Source organism: Brachyistius frenatus, unplaced genomic scaffold, assembly GCF_029030835.1.
Source record: "Brachyistius frenatus isolate BFR_SWC_R1_liver_20210118 unplaced genomic scaffold, ASM2903083v1 Contig_23, whole genome shotgun sequence".
NCBI classification, from domain to species: Eukaryota; Metazoa; Chordata; class Actinopteri; family Embiotocidae; genus Brachyistius; species Brachyistius frenatus.
Window position 1 is genome coordinate 2,956,301 of NW_027210622.1, and position 19,866 is coordinate 2,976,166.

The following is a 19,866-nucleotide window of genomic DNA, read 5'->3' on the forward strand; positions in this document are numbered from 1 at the left end:
GTAATTTAGCCTTACAAATCAACACAGTTGTGTGCACTTATGCACAAAGCAAGGCTTCTATGTTTTACTAAAGGAGAGAACCTTTTACGACCTACTCTTTCCATTTTATAGTGCACGTGTAGCAAGGACATGGTAAAGATATCCATGGAACCCTTTGTGAAGCGTTTTCAACCTGACCGGTATGCTACATGGATGCTGGGCAAAGATTCAACGCCTGTTGACCACACACTTGCCACTCCGAGTACAACACCAGAGCTGCAGAGCTGGTTACAGAGGCGCCGTAAGACCAAGTCTAATAATAAAGGGTACTATATTCCTTTCAATACTATATTGTTACGGAGAATAGTGTGCTGCAGATGAATGTGCTTGTGGAGGTTTAACCCAGAGTAGGAGCGGTGCTAAACAGTGGGTGAAGAAAAATGTATTGCAACATTTGGATATGCATTATATAGTGATCATTTGGTGATTGGGGGCCTTGGTACAGTTACCGGTAAGGTAATGTAATTGGCCAGAAGCATTTGGCAACACTTCCCTTGTCTCCTAAGTCACCAAATTCTATATTTGCTTTCATTGCTTTTCTAATCAGGGTTTTAAGTCTCAGTCTTTACTGATCTCTCCTCCTTTTTTACATCAGTAATCACTCTCGTATGCGCTCCAAGCGCCTCAGAACCACAGAGGAGCCGGTTGGCTTGGATGGGAACTCGGCATTGAACAGCAACAAGAGGAAAGCTCTGAGTGGTCCACCCGGGCCAAAGGTGCGAAAATCTGTTGCAGGGACAACTTGCCATGATGAAGAGAAGGAGAAGAAAAAGGAAACTGAGTCAAAGCAAAACCAGAATCAAAACCTTGTTCAGCTTCCAGGTAAGAGACTGACTGATGACAATGATAGGTGTTTGAGGCTTTGCATATCACTTTGATCAGAAGAATGCTTGAAGTGCGCTGATAGTGAGTTAATGTGTGTGATTGAGACAGTTGCCTGAGTGTCTATTTTATTTTTTATTTGATGGCAGATTTAAAATGTTTTTCTATCTTCGACAGGTCCTTGCAGACAGATGTGTGTGGTCAAGGTGAATCGTGTGGAGAGTAAAAGTTTGGGGTTTTCTAATAAAGAGCCATCCCATAACTCTCACACCAGCGCCCCTGATTCACCAGTGAAGAGTGACTTAAAGGCAGAAACAGTCACTCATATTGACCCTCAATACCTCTCAGGGCCAGGGGTCACAAGCAGGACTCCCGAAGGACTCAGACCACCGCCTGAGGCAACTCGGAAGCTTCCAGGAAGTAATGAGTCAAGGTGTTGCTCTTCTGAACCTCGTGACCTCTCAACTTGTACAGACTGCTCTATCAGGATCCCATGCCTGGAAGACTACAAACTCAGCTCATCTTCCCACATAAGCACGTCTGCTGACACTGTGACGGGGTCGTGTCCCCCTGACTCTAAAGCTCAGACATCGTGTTCCTCATGTCGAGAGGAAACTTTAAGCCGAAAATCCAACACTACCATCAGCATGGACACGGGTACCGAAGAGGACACTAACAACACTGACAAAACAGAAAAAATGGACACAGTTGTTGATCCAAAACATATGAAACTGCAATCCACTACTGAAGCACTTTATGATCTCAAAAGTGAGCCAGCAGAGGGGGATAGTTACACATCATGCAGCTCTCTAGCCCCCTCACAACAAAATTGCAGTTTAGGGAAAAGCTGCACTGACGAGAATCTTTTCCCTCCTCTTCTACACAGTAATTTAGTGGATATGCCACAACTCACCCCTGAGCTAGCAGATAAGGTTGGAATTTCCCCTTTGCCCCCTGTACTGACCCAAGAGATGCCCTCCCTCACCCCTGCTGAGGATGGGCAAAATGACTTCCCAAAGTCTAGATCATGCAGTAACCAGATTGCACCTGTGCTTCAGAGGGAGACGCCAACTGGGTCTCCATCCTCACAGGGAGTCAATCAGGAAGGGAAAGAGGCTGTTTCAATGATGTCAGCAGAACTTCGTCCAGCAGAACATGCCAACAACTGGCATTTAGATTCTCCATATAATTGTGATGCGGCAGCAATGTCTGGTTTAGAGGGAAACACGGCTCATTTAACTGCCAGTGGTATGCACAAAATAACATCTGGTGGTGTCCACGAAATGCTAATAATGTCTGCAGTTGCTGCAGAAAAGGATCCACCAGAGCTGGAAAATCTTACTCCTGGACAGAGCGATGCCAACACCGGCCAGCTAGTTCAGATCAATGCACCTCAAAGAGAGCAGCAACCCAATTTACCACATAGCTTCAAAGACCCAGCTCGGAGAGACAGTGCTTTCAGTGTGAACAGTGCTGGACAACTGTTACCTGGTACCTCAAACAATAACCTTCCACCCCCTGCACCTCTGTTATGCACTCAAAGTGACAGCCACTCAGCATTACAACTCCACCAACACACTACATACTCCCCTTCCCATTGTACATCCCAGAACCCATACATGGAGCCCAAAACCTTTTCCAGCAGCATCTGGAAAAACTTCAACTCCCAAAATCCCGCAGTTCTTATCCAGAGTCTGCACCCAGAGCTCCCTTCCGACTTCACCCATGACCCTCTACCTTACACCATGTGGACTGAACCTCAGTGCAAAGAGGTCACAGACCTGGAGGACCCTGAACAGGACCTCAGAGAGTCAGAGAACCAGGAAGAAGAAGGTGGACCTCTCACCTGGGCCCAGCTCGAGCCCACTTCTCTTGTTTCAGTCGGTGCTATTGAGCCCCTGGGGCTTTGTGGAGATTATGAGCTGCAAAGAGATGAAGTGGATGGGCCTGAAGCCCTGTCCCTGTGCAGGGAGCTGGGGAGACAAAGGGAGGCAGAGGAGAGCCTACACTCAGATAGTGCTGCTTCACCTCTCCAGATGGAAGGAGGAGAACAGGATGGGATTTCTGATATGGAAGAAGGGGGATCTGATGGTGAAGAGGCAGAGCAGCAAAGTAGTGCCAAGGGAGAGAGTAGTAGTGACTCATCTGATGAGGAGGAAGAAGAAGTAGAAGAAGAAGAGGAAAATGAAACATGTAATTATGAGTGTGAGCAATCAGGCCTGGAACCCGGGGAGGTTTGTGCTGTGAGTCTTCTTTGCACACAATAATAGGCTTTCAGACTTTTGCTCACATTTTGTACAAATAGAAATTATTTGCACTCTTAACACCTTCCCATGATGCCTGTCTATGCCAGTACCCCGCCCCGTCAGTGAAGAGGACCACTAAGAGCTGGCGTCACCCACTCAGGAAACCAACCGCCAGGGCTGTACCCACTGCTGTCAAACAACAGGCTGCCAGTGACGATGGTGGGCACATTCAAACACACATACACACACATGCACACACATAGCGCAGTTTACACAGTTAATTGAAAGGTATTGCTAGGGTTTGTCCTTGTAAAGACTCCAACATTCAGACAGCGACACATGCACACAGTGTAAGCCAAGAGTCATGCTCATTTCAATAAAAGCCCAGGGACATTTCCTGTTGTGGTTAGTGGTGCATAGTGGGTGGCACCAGGCCAGAGACCATGTTCCTTTGACTTCTTTTGGTTGCATTGCAGTGAACCAGAATACAGTTGCCATAACGATTTTTAAAAAAAAATTTTTTTTAGACTAATTGGGTTTGTAGATTAAAAACCATGAAATTTACTTTGTAAAAGTTGTCTTAAAAGAAAATATTCTTACAAGTAATATAATTTACTTTGTCGTCTTAACACCATTGATATCAAACTTAACACATATTAATTACAGTCAGATTACACTTGTGTTTTCCCACAATGAAGCATTCCACGCTGTGGTCCCCACTTCCCCTCCTCATTTTTCAAATTTTATGTCCCCCAAAATGGTTCTTCTGACGTCAATGCACACATAAACCAAACATATTTAATTCTGGGGCCTACCACAGTAAAATGACCCGGTGATAGATACTCCATTTGTTTTCATGGTTTTAACGGGGTAGGAGGGAGGGCCCTCCATTAACAACTTCTAATGTGCATACACACACAGGGTCACATTCATCATCTCCATGGTTGTGAAAAAGGATGAATAATTCAGCAGCCATTGTAGTTGTTTATCTGGGAGTAAGAAATGACCATGGCTGTTTTACGATGATGGGAGCCCTTAATTATTATGGGCAATTTTGTAAACAGACAGGCGCCTATTCAGTAAAAATACTTTTCAAGTCACTGGAGGAAATTGTCACCACTCTGGATGAAATAGACCTGACTTTGTCTGCACGTGTATTAATACTGCAGAAGTCAATTGTTAGAATGATGCATTCTCTTTTTTATATTCGGGCCACGTGATTATTTCAGATTCAGAATAGGCTTAATTAACCTGGGACCGGGCAGGAGATTTTAATTTTATGTGTGTTGCATGAACATGAATCATCATCTGGCTCATATTAAAAGAAGCACAGGTTGAATAGGTAAGTAATTGCATGGTTATAAGGCTTTATTGTTTCTCCGATTAGAGCCCCCTGAAGCAAGCCTGGCAGAGGAGGAGGAGCAGCAGGAAATGGAAGCGTGGGCAAAGCCCCTCATCTACCTGTGGCAGAACAGAAAGAGTTGCTTCACAACAGAGAGGGAGTACAATGCTCATGCAGCCACCATGCAGCCATACTGTGCTGTGTGCACACTCTTCATGCCCTATTATCAGGTAAAGGGGAGTTCAACACCCATATATGATTAGTGTCATTTGGTAGATGCTCTGTCTAAAATGCATTTACAATAGTGACTTTACGATATGTATTGCAACATGGTTCTATTGAGAATTTATGCTCGCATCTCCTAGCTACTCCTAGCAGATCTCATACTGTGAATGTGATCTGCTCCATTTTGGCGGCTTTTATTTTCTTCAGGGGAAGTGGGGGGGGGGGGTGTCAGTATTACCTGTGCTACTCTGTAACTCTAATCCTGTTTGAAGCACAAATGTCTGTAATTTTTTTTTACCCACCACACATAAGTAAAGCTCACAGTTTTTCAGCAGACTCGCAGGTTCATACTTAATTTAAGTCCAGACTGGAGAGACACTTAGAACTTGTACAGTATCTTACTATTCATACATGAGGCTGAATTTGCTGTGACTATACTTTTAGTTAATCAACTAAGCACACACTTGTCGGTGTCACTAGTCAGTTTTGGACAAAGACAGTGCTAATGAGTTCGTGGTAACATCAACTCATACAATGATGGAAAAAGCAAAGACTCCACAAGCCAATCAAAGAGGCTTTTGTTATGCCGTATCAAGAGGTTATTTGGTCTCAACTTTTCCCACTTCAGCCGATTTAATGATACATGTACCTTGCTTACTGTAAGAATGCAGCATAATGGACATTCATAAAGAAACATTAAGGTAGATCACAACTGTTTGTGTTAATAATTGTATGTAAATGATACTAAAAGTGACAATAATGATAAGCCCACAGATGATGATCACACAGCTTTTCCATATTATCATTACTTAATATAGTACAGTATGTAATTTGCCACTGGCTAAATTGTCATTCTGAATAACAACTTTTATTACAAAGCAGAAGGGGAAACATTTTATCCCCCACTGTCACTGTAAAATAATCCAGTTCAATTAGGTCATAAGAACATGCAAATGACCCGGTCCCTTCCTCCGATAGGCTGAAGACAAAGCAGAGGATAATAAACCTATCACAGCTAAGGACACCTCTAAATCTCCTTCCGCAATGGACGGCCCCACACCTCCCTGTGGAGCACTGAGGAGGACCAAGCCCCTGGTTCCCGAGATCTGCTTCTCTTTCCGGGAGCAGAACTGCCCCCCAACTCCCACTAACCCTCTGCTGCAGGAAGATGGTACCTCCCCTCTGCTCTACTGCCAGGGCTGTTGCCTGCAAGTCCATGCAAGTATGTCAGTTTAAGGGAAGAGTAGCATGTTCATGTTCATGTTCGTGAGAGAGAGAGAGAGAGAGTGAGAGACTGAGAGTGAGTGAGAGTGAGTGAGTGAGAACGAACGCGAACCAGTGTTTATAGTTTCTTAACTCCATGGTGTCTATTTACCACTCGGACCAAGTGACATTGTTTGTTTCCAAATGTTGTGCTTGTCTCACTGATGTCATTGTTAGAGGGTCAGTGGGTTTAAGTCCTGACTCACTTCGTCTCAATGTTCCACCCCGTCTCTGTTTCCCTTTCTCCCCCTTTCACTGCGGTTTGGAGTATTTTATTTCCCTCGTCAGCCGAATGAGGGTGAATCCACTGTCTTCACCACACATACTTCCTGTTCAAAAGCCCCAAGCCCTCACACACACTCTTAAAAAACAACAACCCTGGAGCCTTTCTATTCTACTCTAAAGCTTAGATGCAATACATTGTACATTATCGCAATCCCTTATTCACACATTCAAATTAACAGCCAAGGATCTCTGTCCCAATCATTCACGCTATTTTGATGTCTTAAGCCTTCAGACAGTCTTTCACAGCTGTGCTTTTGTGCATACATACACATACACACACACACACGCTTAATTCTGAAAGTCTTAGACACTGTCCCGAATCCAGAACTTTAAAACGACATATCTTCTCTCAAAGTCAGCTTCAATCACTCACACTACTGTTGATCCCACCATGTTTTTTACACTGCAGGGTTTTGGGTGTTGTTCCATGTATGTACTGTGTGTGCAAAAGTGCAGTCCTGCTGAGGTATTTACTTGGTTTATGTGAGTGTGGGAGCAGGAGATGAAGTGTATGTCATTTGACACTGATGAAAAAGCCACAAGTTTGGTTTTGAGAACCAACAATAAGTACACGTTGTTGTAGCTTTCTTTCTGTACTGTTATTTGAACTCAGGAAAGGAAACGGAGGTGAGCTTAGATTTTATTTTCGGTTTTGTGATGGATAGTGGAGGAAAAGAATGGAGACATACACGCATATACAGACTATAAGTGTTTTTTACAAATACAAATTCCCCTTAGCTTACGTGTCTAAAGCCTCGAGCTCATGGATTGCAACCAGCTGCCAGCTTTGAATAGAATCCCATTTGTTTTACTAAATTCAATTCCACATGTTTTTCTGTTCAAGGCCACCAGCATTTATTTTTTTGTAAAACATTTGTACTGTTCTGCCTCACTGAGGACACAGACCAAAACTAAGCAGAGCAACAATATTTACACAAAGTGGCTACTGTAACGTGTCTGAAATAAAAGCATATTGTCATGCAAAGCACTCTTTCACATGAGATAAAGCCATGCAAACAGACGCCTTTACAAACAATGATGCATAGATGTACAGTGAATGTATTGTCTGGATGTCTCAATTGACCGCCAAGATACCGACACACAGACCATAGTGATCTCGAGTTTCACTTAGTCTGCAGTACTGTGCGTTTCTACGTGGAACAATACCACTTGTCAGTCAAGAATCTGTGGAAACAATGTTGAAGTGGCATTTTGTGCTGTTCATTGTAACTTACGACAGGCTTACCATTTTCCATCAACTCTGCTGTTTTCTGTTGGCCCGTTGATACAATGCAACTAGCTTTAAGTAGAACAGTTTAGCAGTTTCTGAGTAGAATTGAGTATTTTTGCCCCTAATTTGTATCCCTCCCTCCTTTAGGTTGCTATGGTGTTGCTGCTGGAGACGTCGGCGAACAGTGGTCGTGTGATCGCTGTACGGAAGGAAACCTTACAGCAGTAAGACATTTTATCCCTTTTTTGATTCCACTTTAACTTAAACTTGCAAGACTATAGGAAAATATTACTTATGACTTCTGATAACTCCTGCCCACTGGCTGTGTGAACTACAAATCTATTTATATTGACAGCATTTCAATCCCAAATAGATTTATCATGAAGACAATTCAGTTTTTTTCTGTTCGCGCATTACTCTTTTCAACAAATATAGGGTTGATGGACTATTAAACATGATTTGTTCTTAATTGCGTGCGAGGGCTAGCTCAAACATTTGACATATAAACCTTTTGACGCTAAATACCTCATATCTTCCATCACATTCTGTTCACAGAAAAACTATGTTTTTAGAGATGCTGCATTGCACGTGCAAGTGTCATCAGTAAATTAATTACAAGTCCTGGCACTTGAGCTTCTCGCATTAACGAACACATTTCCCACAATGCTCACTGCTTTCTTTTATGAAGATGATGTTGCTATTTGTCCCTTCTGCTACTTGTAATGTCACTTTGTGGTGGATCTTGCTTTACCGACAAGAACAAGATGCTGGAACAGATTTGCAATAAGATGCATATTTTCAACTGCATTTATATTTTTTGTGCAAAAAAAGATTACCCTCCTCTTTAATCTAAAATAAATCCCACACAACTTCCCACAAATCAGACCTGAATGCCAAACACAATGCTGGTGTTAATTGCAGGTGTTATATGTAAGCAAGTGCGAGCAAATTTCCTGATTCTCTTCCTCATTTGTCTGTCTTTGTTTTCTCAGGAATGCTGTCTATGTAACCTCAGAGGTGGAGCTCTGAAGAAAACCCAAAACGACAAGTGAGACAGGCTTTTGTTTACGTGATTAGCTCTGCATACCCATGGTTGATTTCCAGAGCTCAGCAGAATTAATTGTCTGTGTCTCTTAATCATCATAATGTATTAATTTGTTAGTTTATGTGCGTGTGTGAATGTATAGATGGGCCCACGTAATGTGTGCAGTAGCACTGCCAGAGGCGAGGTTCAGCGATGAAGCCAAAAGGAGTCCCATTGACACCAGCCGGATCCCTATGCAGCGATATAAACTGGTAAGACACGCACATACACACACATGCACACACACACACACACACACACACACACACACACACACACACACACACACACACACACACACACACACACACACACACACACACACACACACACACACACACACACACACACACACACACACACACACACACACACACGCACACACACACCATCCTTGAGGACTAGCCTGGTCTAATTAATGAAGTGTTCACAGTTCTAATTAACAATGTGTGATGAACATACCCGCAATCAAAGCTTAGATAATTAACCACTGGTGGGCGGGAGTTGGGGTTTGTGTGTGTAGGGCTGTCTGTGTGCTGCTGTTTGTCTATATATGTGTAGGTGTATGTCTACCGCCGTGTGTGTATGTGCATCTACTGTGTGCGTGTGTGTATGTGTTTGCTTAATGAGAGAGCTGGAGTGTGTCTCAGCAGACCTGACATGTTGCCACTATAGTTAGCTCTCTGCTTCAGGCACCATGATAGCTCAGCAGAAAGAAAAGTGTTGGAGAGGTGCATCCTAACACAAGATGGATAGCAGAGGTGCTATACTGCTCGTCGATTCCCAGCCCTACTTCAGGAATAAGTGTTGCATGTAAAGGAAAGCCTCAGCTATTACCTTTTTAAATATACAGTCGTAAATAATTTCACTGTTCAAAGCTAGAATAAAAGAGGGGAGAAAAACAATGACATGAAGACATCATTAATATTATTATATTTTAGATTTTCAGGTAGATATACATTCAGTTTCCTGTCTTTTCAGTCCACTGAACAGTCATGCAATAAATGCTACCTTCATGATGGGTTGTAAAATTCTATAATGGGATGTCATAGAGAGTTGTTGGTTCACCATCATTTTTGAGGCTGGAGTTTGTGTTATTGACCTGTATTACATTATATTGAAATTTCCTTCAAGCATTTAGTTTCCCCTCATTATTGAAGGTACCCTCATAGTTAAGCAGCGAACCGTGAACTGCAACTTCCCCTATTCACTTCTAGCCAAAGTCCGTGTACCTGTCGGTCTCTCTTTTCTCTGCCTTAGAATCCAAATAAAGGCATAAAGCAATTCAAATTCTTGGCAATATCAAATATAATTTTTTTTTTGGTATAATACAATACTATCAAGTGGACTTAACTGTTTTTCAGAAACTGGCACCTAAAAAAAGTGAGGCTTCAGTACGTAAAACTAATGTCATGCGCCACCATCAGAGAAGCAGCCGATTGAGGTTCCTACGTGAGTGCTTACCTGAAAATAGTTCAAGGGAAATTACTGCATTGACACTGAATGGGACACTAACTTTGTGGACATAGTGACATTACCCACAGGGTATTTACAGCGATATAGTTCATATCTTCTCACACCACAATGAAATTAAGCTCATTTTAGATAGGAAAGCACAAATCACAGAGACAGTTTCCATATCGACGGGCCAAAATCTGAACAAAACGCAAATTGTAGTCCAGACTGGAAAAGGCGGGGACACTCATAAAAGCCTCTGACATGACCTGCATGGTGGCCAAAATGTTACAATCTAAAGGGCATAAATTCCTTTTTGAGAAAACGGTACATTCTTCCTTAGGATGATAAATGCTAAATTTGTCACGGTGCCAATTTATGCTCGTCATCCCAGATTACAGAATTTATAGCAAAAGAGCTACAAGCAGAATCTTTGAAAATCAAGTGCAAGTTCTTAATAAAGCATTTATTTTCTTACACGATGGCACAAAGTCATTTACTTTTTGTTTTCAAATTTTCACTAATTAACGTGCTCACGCAAGTACTTTTTGAATAGAACCGCACTTTATTTTATGATAAAATGGATGGGCTTTTAAAAAAACAACAACAACAAAAAAAACTAATTAGTTACTAATTAGGTTAAAACACATAAATAGTAAGCATCATCACAAATACAGTAATAGAAAAAAAACATTTCTGAAGTGATGACAGACTTTCATTTAATTAGATAAAGTTACTTTTTATAAGATTGTTTACCTTTCTGGTTTGTCCACTTTATCATTTGTATATTAACTCCACAAGCCACGTGCTTTGAAGTTCACATTGGACCCGTTGCCCCTGCAGCAGCTCAGTACATTCATAATTTACTATTGCACACACACACATTCATAATTTACTGTGGGAATGTTCTTAACGCATGGCTCAACACGGGCACCCAAATACACCCTGCAGAAGGCACAAGCATTGAGAAAATGGGTTAGGCTCACACACACACACACACACACACACACACACACACACACACACACACACACACACACACACACACACACACACACACACACACACACACACACACACACACACACACACACACACACACACACACACACACACACACACACACACCTCTCTCTTTCTTTCTCTCTCTCTGTCTGACACACACGCATGCACCATTAAAACATAAAACTATGTTGACATATTTACACGACTTTATGTTCCCATGCACATTAGTTTTCCACCAAACATGTACATAAATGCTCCGTTTATACACACAAACACACCGACTGTGCATGTACACGGGGTGTGTTGCATGCCATTCAGAATCTTGTCAGGCTGGCCTCGATAGGTGGACAAGACAGTCGGGTCAGTTCATCAGCGCACTGCTGTTCATAATGGAGGAGGTATGGGAGAAGGCTTTAGGAAATGCAGGCCAAGTTCGTCACCAAGAAAAGCACAGACTTAGTTTAGAAATGGAGGTGCCAGGAAGCAGTGGAGGCTTCATTAATAGAGAAAAAGGATATAGTTCTGATTTTCAACACCCATTTTAAATTAAGCATTTACATTGACTTTTGGTTTTTCTCACAAGAAGAAAAGAGGAAAGTGTCTCTATGCACAATTCCTCCTGATCCTCCACTGATATCTGAATTAAGAAGGCTAAGCTGATGATTGTAAAGACGTAGCCGGCCCTGCCGTAGAGGTTGCATTTCATTAATGGTTAACTAATTAGATCAGTTATTGATCTTTCAAAGAAATGAACAAAGGGCATTTATTTCAGAGGCATAGCTGATAAAGACAGACTTTAAAAAAAAGTTTTGTATTCACACAGCATCACATTCTTATCCACCTGTCTGTGCTCCGCTTCCTTGGACTATTAGCATTTCCTGTTTTATATTATATATATATATATCAAGGAATTTAACATCTTATGGTGATTTTTAATAATGTGATATCTCACTACTCCCACACATGGTTTTCAGACACATCAAATACTTCTATGCATGCAATGATACCCGTTATTTGACACAAATTTATTAACAAACCAGCAAATTCACACTTGAACTCACTTGCTGCTGAGGCACATCCTCCAAGGAGTTTGTCTATATATATTAATGTAGGCATATTATGTCAACATGTACGGGTATTTCAGTGTGGATTTCCAGGGAATTAGATTAATGAATAAATTACCTTCAAAGAGATGTGAAACCACACCACAGGAGAGAAGAAGACAGGGCAGGGAAGTGAAGCGTAAAAGAGAGCGTAGATGGGTGTTTTATTAACAGGAAAGTGAAGGAAATGGAGGCATGCGAAAGGGTTGAAAGAGGAACAGGGAGCGAGGAGGGTTATAACGGGAGAATGGCGTCATTTTTTTCCCCTTTAGTTGGGAGAGCAGAGGGTTTGTGGGAGAGAGGAGGAGAGGGGGAGATGCCACAGCAGAGGAAATGGATTTGATGGGCTGTTTGGTGGAGAAAGCGGGGATAGTCTTAAAAATGTAGGTGTGTGTTTGTGCATGGATGCATGGCAGTGTTTGCGTGTAGGATGTGGATGTGTATTACGCCCTCCGATGTGTGGCTGTGTACTGCTTTAAGAGGGGAAAATACCACAACATAAACATTGCAGCACACATGGCTTGTTGTGGAAAACCTCAAAATGATGTCATCTGATTGGTCTCATTTGAGGGTTTCCTTGTATTGTAGCCGTCCAATAACAATGTTTCTGTTGACTATCACAACTGGGGTCTCTTTCTGCTCATTTTATTTTCTTGTTTCAGTGATTTGTTTACACTGCCGTATCTAACAGCAGTGCATTCAGCAGATTTCACCAATATGATTATTTGGAATACATAATGCTTTTAAAGGATGTTAGAGGTTCATGGCACAACGGAGCAATGATTCACTTTGCTGTCTTGTCTTTAATTTGCTGTTTTTCTTGAGACAATATTGAAAGTGGAAATGTAAGTGTTAAATTACTAATTTTTCCGTGAGTACATTATTGAATAAGGTCAGGTTTCCTTTAGGACAATAAAGACATTCAATGACATCCAGTTTAATGTAGTTTGCAATGGAATATGGAAAGGAGAAGATGTGACAGAAGATCTTGTGGTTACTTTGTCCTTATTATATAGAAACAGTAAAGACATCCTGTCTGTATCTAGATTATTTTCTATGTACCTGCATACTGTAATGTACTGCAATGCATTCTTCATACTATAAAGTTCAGCATGTAGAACATTACTACTTATTGTATACAATGTATGACTTTGATATTTCAGTGCTAGTTACTTTTTTTTATCCATGAAAGCAGAATTCTGTTGTTTTCTTAATGTGTTTTGCTCTGCTCAAATCAAATTTAGTAATTAATCAAAAATGTATGCGTTGTTCATCAATACAATTTCAATTAAAACATAAAATTGGCCAACGAGGACTGCCTATTGTCTTAGGAGGGAGGAAGATGGATTTAAACATAAAGTAGGAAAGTAGGCTTTGGAAAACATGTTGTTAGTTTGATGTTAATGGGATTTTATTTTTACAATAACGTAGACTATCATCAGCGTGTAACCTTTATAATGTCCCTACATGTACACATAATATTACATGTCATTTGGTACATTTGCTCTTACTAAAATGTTTTCAGTATTTATTTGCAATATTAAGAATTTCCCCTTTCGTGTGCAACCTCAGTGAAGTCAGCCGTCGGCAGGCAGGTTTTGGTATTGATGGTTTGGTCTGTATGTGTTTACAGAAGTGCATCTATTGTCGTAAACGCTGTGGTGCGGGGAAGCGGCAGGCAGGGGCTTGTATCCAGTGCTCATGTGGCCGCTGTCCCACCTCCTTTCATGTGACCTGTGCCCATGCTGCCGGTGTAATCATGGAGCCTGATGATTGGCCGTATGTCGTGTCAATCACCTGCCATAGACACCTGTCACGGAGTTCGTCAGCTGTAAGTTACAGTACAGGTGTTTACTACAGCTGATATGAACCAGGTTGTGCTTGTGTCTGGTCAATGTGTTGGCATTTTATTAACCTTGTACAACATTGGTTGGAACGACTGATACCATCCCATCTCGGTCTCATGCTTAAAAATAACTCCTTAAAAACAGTTTCACCCGTTGAATCTAAATTTAATTTGAAGTTCAAATGTAAAGTCAACACTAACTGCTAGTTTAACTAAACTCACTGCTTTGTTGACTTGCAAGATCTGTAATAACACTGTAACTTAACTAAGTCAAGCTCACAAACATTGCCGCATTGGGAGAGAGAGAGAAACTATTGACGTGAAAAAATACACCCATAGACTGTTTATTACAAAAGTTAAAGTATGTTGAGCGAAAGTAAGTACATATCATGTATCTGCATATCTAGGGGCGATTTAAAAAAAAAAAAAAAAAGGAATGCGGCAGAGTGCAGCACAACGATGTGAACGGAGCTGGGGGAAGCTAAAACCTTCATGAGTCAGTTGTCCAAATTAGGTCACTTGATCAACATCAGGACCTGAGTTTAACACGTTTTTGCGACGACGGTTTGTGAGCATCCGCTATTTCAAAATGGACCTGGAACCCGAGCAGAAAGCACAAGTTAATGTTTGTGTTCAACTTTCAGGGGAACAGAAAGAAATTGCAGGGAGCCAAATCCCTTGAGCAGTGGTGGTGGGGAGACTATCGCATTGTTTAGGGCGGCAAACTTGCGTGTTTAACATACTCTGAACGGGCGCGTTGTTGTGTTAGAGGAGCCATGTGCTATCACGCCACAGTTCAGGTGGTTTGCATTTAACACATCACAGTTGAACTTGGTGTTGACAGTCTGATCCTGGGAAACAAATTCACGGTGCGCAACCCCACGAATGTAAAGAAAAAACAACAACAACAAAAAAAAAACATGCCGCGGTTGTGCTCCTGACCTGAAATGCCTTCTTCAGTCTTCGTCAGTAACTTTTTGCTCCTGTAAAATGCAAGTTTAACACACAATTTGGGTGTGAACGCTCAAGTCCACGATGAAATTGCAAGGGGCACGTACCGGTGGTCACAAAGAAGGAAGTCACTCAGGCGAAGATTGTTGATCAAGCACCGTAACTTGAAATATTTACTCATGAAGGTTCTAACTTTCCCCCTGCTCCATGCACATCACTGTACTGCCCTCAGTTTGTGCATAACAGGAAGTCTCAACACTTTTTTTTTTTTTTAACCCACCCTTATGAAGAATGTCTTCTAACATTGCCCCATTTAAACTAAATAATATATTTAACAATTGCATCTGTTGTAACATACCTATGCATGTAACACCAACAAATGTCTTTGGAAGACTTTGTTTTGATGTAGAAAATTCCCACTTCAGGTGAAAGCAGCAACACTTGCCACTAACATTACGGCATGAGGGCATGACTATGTAGTAAATGTAAAGGGATGTAAGTTTGCAGGGAATGAGGTTTTGGTTGTGAAAAAGTTTCCTTGACTTGCACTGTATATTTCAAGTTATATCTTGAATTAACAATCTTGTATATGGTAACTAACCTTTTTCTACTATTGTCAAAGACAACAACCATTTTCTGTTCAAACTAAGATAAATATAAATTCACACATGGCTGGTGCAACAAGCTGCATAGAGTAAAAGGAGCAGTAGTGATTTAGTGTATGAATAAAAATACCCACATTGATGGAAGTAATTGGGAAATACGTTTTGCTTAAACTTTGTATTATTTATGTTTTTATATGGTCTGTTATTACCATATAACATATTACCATATATAAATTACGAATAGATTTTGTTGCTTAACATTCAGAAAGGTTTGGTTGATATGAAATATTCAGAGTAAAAAAAGAACAGTTTCTGGAAAGAAATATTGCTGCTAAAACTACTTGCTCATGTTTTTAAATGTAATTTGTCAATAAGCATAAAGCTCTTTTGTGGTGACACAGCTGCAGATATTAGAGACATATCTCAAAACCTGGATACATGAAAACTAAAACTAATCATTTGCTAATGGTAAATAAGAAAACGTTTTTAGTGATTTGTGTACTGAGCCTTGTATAAGAGTAACACCACTGCAGTCATTACGTCTCCTAATGATGTAGTGTCAAAGAGGAATTTAATTGGACTTAATATTGTAGCGTCATCCATTAGTCTAATTGCTGCTCTCTGTCTATACTAGAAGGATCGAGCGTGCCAAGCTTCCATCTCACTGGGCCAGACGGTAATCTCCAAACACAAGAATCTACGCTACTACAGCTCCAAGGTCACCCAGATCACCTCCCAGATGTTCTACGAGGTCATGTTTGATGATGGCTCCTTCTCTAACGATACCTACCCCGAGGATATAGTGGTGAGAGATTCATTTAATTAGACACGCGCTCAAGAGGTCACCTCGCAGTTGTACGAGGTCACATCCGACATTTAAACTCTCTCAATAGACAGCCGCCTCTTTCCCCCCCCCCCCAGAAGATTACTCAAATTGCAAAACCTTTGAAAAGGGATTTCTGAGGCCTTACAAAGAAAACAAATTATAATATCAGAGGCTTGCTTTGTTGACTTATGCGTGTTTCTATATTAAAGAGGATATTCAGCCCTGAGCCTTAATTGAACTAGTCTTCCTTAAATTGACCTCAAATTGTGCACCTCAGTTATCTTTGTACATTAGCCAAGGTAATGATAAAAATGTAATTTATATTATAAATTCCAACTACACCATTTTATTGTTTATCAGGAATTGATGGTATCACATGCATTTCTGGTCAACTTTTCATTTGTCACCATGCCCTGTTTTGAATAGAGCTGTCACGATATCAGATTTTTTTCTACACAATTATCGTGGACGAAATAATTCACGATAACTACATTATCACAATACCCAAAATGAGCACAACGAGACCCACTTTGATCGACCTCTCAGTTTTCTTTTTGAAGACATTTTGACACACTCCGGCGCCTACATTGACCAACCATTCTGTTTTTTGTTTTTTGTATCTTTAGAGCAGAGACTGTGTGAACCTGGGTCCTCCCGAAGTGGGGGAAGCCGTTCAGGTGAAATGGCCTGATGGGCTGTTCTACGGTGCAAAATACCTCGGATCCAGTGTCTCCTACATGTACCAGGTACGCACGCACACGCTGCCATAGGGAAAAAAAAAAAAAAAAAGAGTGCAAAGGAGAGACAGAAAAATGAACAAGTTGTGCAGATTAATCCTTTTTCCTGTTAACGTTGGATAAACTTGCACAGTTGGAGGTCAAAGCGGCTCAGCAGTAAACTTGTTGAACTCCCTCAACAGAGTCATCGTGACTCCTCTAACGCTTTCAAGGTCCCCATGTCCATGTGCGGCGAGGTGGAGAGAGAGCAAACTAGAGAGAGAGAGAGATTGAGGGAGGTGCTGAAGTCATGGCGACTAAAGACGAGATAGAAGATGATGGGAGGATGAAAAGACAGATGTATGAGAAGCAAAAGCTGTTGAGACAAGATAGTTGAGAGTGATAAGAAAATGGGCAGAGAGGAGAGATGAAGAGAGCGAGAAGAGGAGGATGAGAAGGAGGTGACAATCTGCATTATTCAAACTCACTGAAATATTCACTAAGCTAAGAGTCATGCGGCTTCCACTTAAAGCTTTATTTAGTTGAGATGGGCGTCAACCATTAGTTATGCACAAATGCATCTGTGACGCACTCAGATCTGACCTATCTTAAACTAAGGAAAAAAAGAAAAAAAAAGCGGCTGAACAATAACTTTCCATAGTCAAGGTGTGTTAAGATGTGAAAGAGCTTCAGCCTCTGTTTTATTTCAAGTTTAAAAACTTGGAATTTCCAAAGCAGAAAACACATTTTCAAGAACAGGTATGAAAACGGCTTTTTTTTAAAAAAAAAGACTTGTGTTGATGTAGTCCAGTTATCACAAATTTAGCACTGCATGAAAAGGCATTTTCCATACTATATGGTTTTGAAGCAATTTGGTTGGTGCCTTAAAAGTATTCAAGTTTGGTAACCAGCCCTAAGTGTGCCTGTGCACATCGTAAAGTGTGACCTGTATGAATGCAGCATATTTATTTAAAACTGTATAGGTTTTAACTGTTGAATATTTTCATGCCATCTCAGGTGGAGTTTGAAGACGGGTCTCAGGTGCTGGCAAAAAGGGAAGATGTCTACACTTTAGATGAAGACCTGCCTAAAAAGGTGAAACGTAGACTTGTAAGTATTAGACTTACTGGGCAACACGTTAATTTCAAACCATAAGTTTTAGACTTTAATGACAAAAAAAAATCTGTCTCAAAACAAGTCTCTCCATGTGGAACATATTCCTGTTACTCATTGTTTGTTCCTCTCCTGTTTTGTTTTCTAGTCAACAGCCTCAAGCATGCGTTTCCAGGATGCCTTCTTCACCACGCAGGGGGAGAGGAAACGACAGAGAACACCAAATTCACGCTTCCAGAAAGACTATGTGGCCTTGCCAGGCCTCCGTACAACTGCCAAAAGCACATGGGAGCAACGCAGCCACAAAGGGAAATGAAGTCACGGAGAAGGATCAATGACAAATGAATGCACTGAGTTAACAGTGGATGTAGAGGGGAGGTTGTTTTTTTGTGAGAGAGAGAGTGTGTGTGTGTGTGTGTGTGTGTGTGTGTGTGTGTGTGTGTGTGTTTTCAGGATCCTCCTCCATCTCAACAACTATTGCACGTGTAACTTCCCTGCGAGAAGAACAGAGGAAAGTGACATAAGGGAATAGATGTTCCGAGTTAGGTGGATGTTGACTTGTAAATTATACATCAGTGATTGGTTGGTGTGACTGGCTGGGGAGGAATTCTGATTGGACAGTTGGACACATACAGAACGGGTTAACAGAGGTCACCGTTGCCTCATTTGCCTCGTGCTTTCACATCCGTCAGGGAAAAATAAGCGTGACTTACAATAGTCAAATCACCCTTTTTGAAATAAAAGTTTTCCTTTGTACATGAAAAATTCAAAAGTGAGATTTTTCTAAATAGCCTGCCCACGGTAGCCTTCTGGGAGGTCTGTTATTTACAGTTTTGATTTTGAATGTTTACGTACTTTGCTTGTAGTGTTTTCCTCATGTCTCACTGGTTCTCCTCGCATGTTCAGCATAGTCTCCTAACTGCTTCTGCTGGCCAGAGTCCAACCACACTACAATGGCTTCCTCTCTCCAGGATTACTTTTAATCCATGCAAACAGAAATATGTGAATTCTATAATTTGACATTTAAAAGGATAATGAAAGAAAACTGACCACATGCCAGTCACTTCCCCTGGGAAAAAGAGTCAGACAGGAAACCAGGCTTCTGTGTTGGATTTTGTGTCCTCTTAACGTGAAATGCTACTGTTGCTATGTTAAATGAATCCCATTGTTGAAATTATTTAAAAATTGTATTTATTTTTGGCTTGCTAAACTATTGCTAACTGCTGTAAGGAATACAATAAAAAGTTACATATTTGTTTTTTTCTTATTAAGTTGTCAGTTATTTTAAGTCAAATTCCGATCATGTGCCCAGAAAGAAGGTGACGTCAGACTGTCCTCAAATGGATAATTATTGTCTTAACATATCATTGCATTCAGATTTTTACAAGTAAAACTTAATATTTTGTATTTTGTGTGTTAGTTGTTAAAGACAACAGGATTTTCAAAGATACATATATATACATACATATACATATATATATATATATATAGGACGTATCTTAAGTGGCCATGATGAGGCTTCAAAAAGCGTTGTACTCTCAGGGAAACCAAGTCACAGCACGCCTCAGGTGGTTCTGTGATACTGAAGCCAAAGCTAGAAGACAAGTCCTCTTCCATGAGAAGGCCTAATTTTTTTTTTTTTTAAATAGAAAACAAAATGTGGGTTTTACATCATTTCTTTATTAGCTGTACTGCGTGGTTATGTTACC

General features: G+C 40.9%; 1 protein-coding gene across 8 annotated transcripts in view; it reads left to right on the plus strand.

The window, feature by feature from the left end:
- The window catches only part of kdm4c (lysine (K)-specific demethylase 4C), a 30,789-nt gene extending 11,365 nt beyond the window's left edge, over positions 1-19,424 (plus strand). For 4 of the 8 annotated variants that reach the window (XM_069697377.1, XM_069697379.1, XM_069697378.1 and 1 more), the window contains exons 9-22: positions 112-305; positions 635-861; positions 1,039-3,104; positions 3,215-3,326; positions 4,495-4,679; positions 5,653-5,896; positions 7,601-7,677; positions 8,446-8,501; positions 8,641-8,749; positions 13,734-13,931; positions 16,137-16,307; positions 16,955-17,074; positions 18,062-18,154; positions 18,306-19,424. In XM_069697377.1, the coding sequence (XP_069553478.1) occupies positions 112-305; positions 635-861; positions 1,039-3,104; positions 3,215-3,326; positions 4,495-4,679; positions 5,653-5,896; positions 7,601-7,677; positions 8,446-8,501; positions 8,641-8,749; positions 13,734-13,931; positions 16,137-16,307; positions 16,955-17,074; positions 18,062-18,154; positions 18,306-18,473 (4,020 nt within the window). In that variant the 3' untranslated portion in view covers positions 18,474-19,424. Of the gene's footprint in view, positions 1-111; positions 306-634; positions 862-1,038; positions 3,105-3,214; positions 3,327-4,494; positions 4,680-5,652; positions 5,897-7,600; positions 7,678-8,445; positions 8,502-8,640; positions 8,750-13,733; positions 13,932-16,133; positions 16,308-16,954; positions 17,075-18,061; positions 18,155-18,305 lie in introns of those variants that run through there. The other 4 variants (XM_069697383.1, XM_069697380.1, XM_069697381.1 and 1 more) reach the window with 4 other exon arrangements.
- The last annotated feature ends 442 nt before the right edge of the window (positions 19,425-19,866 follow it).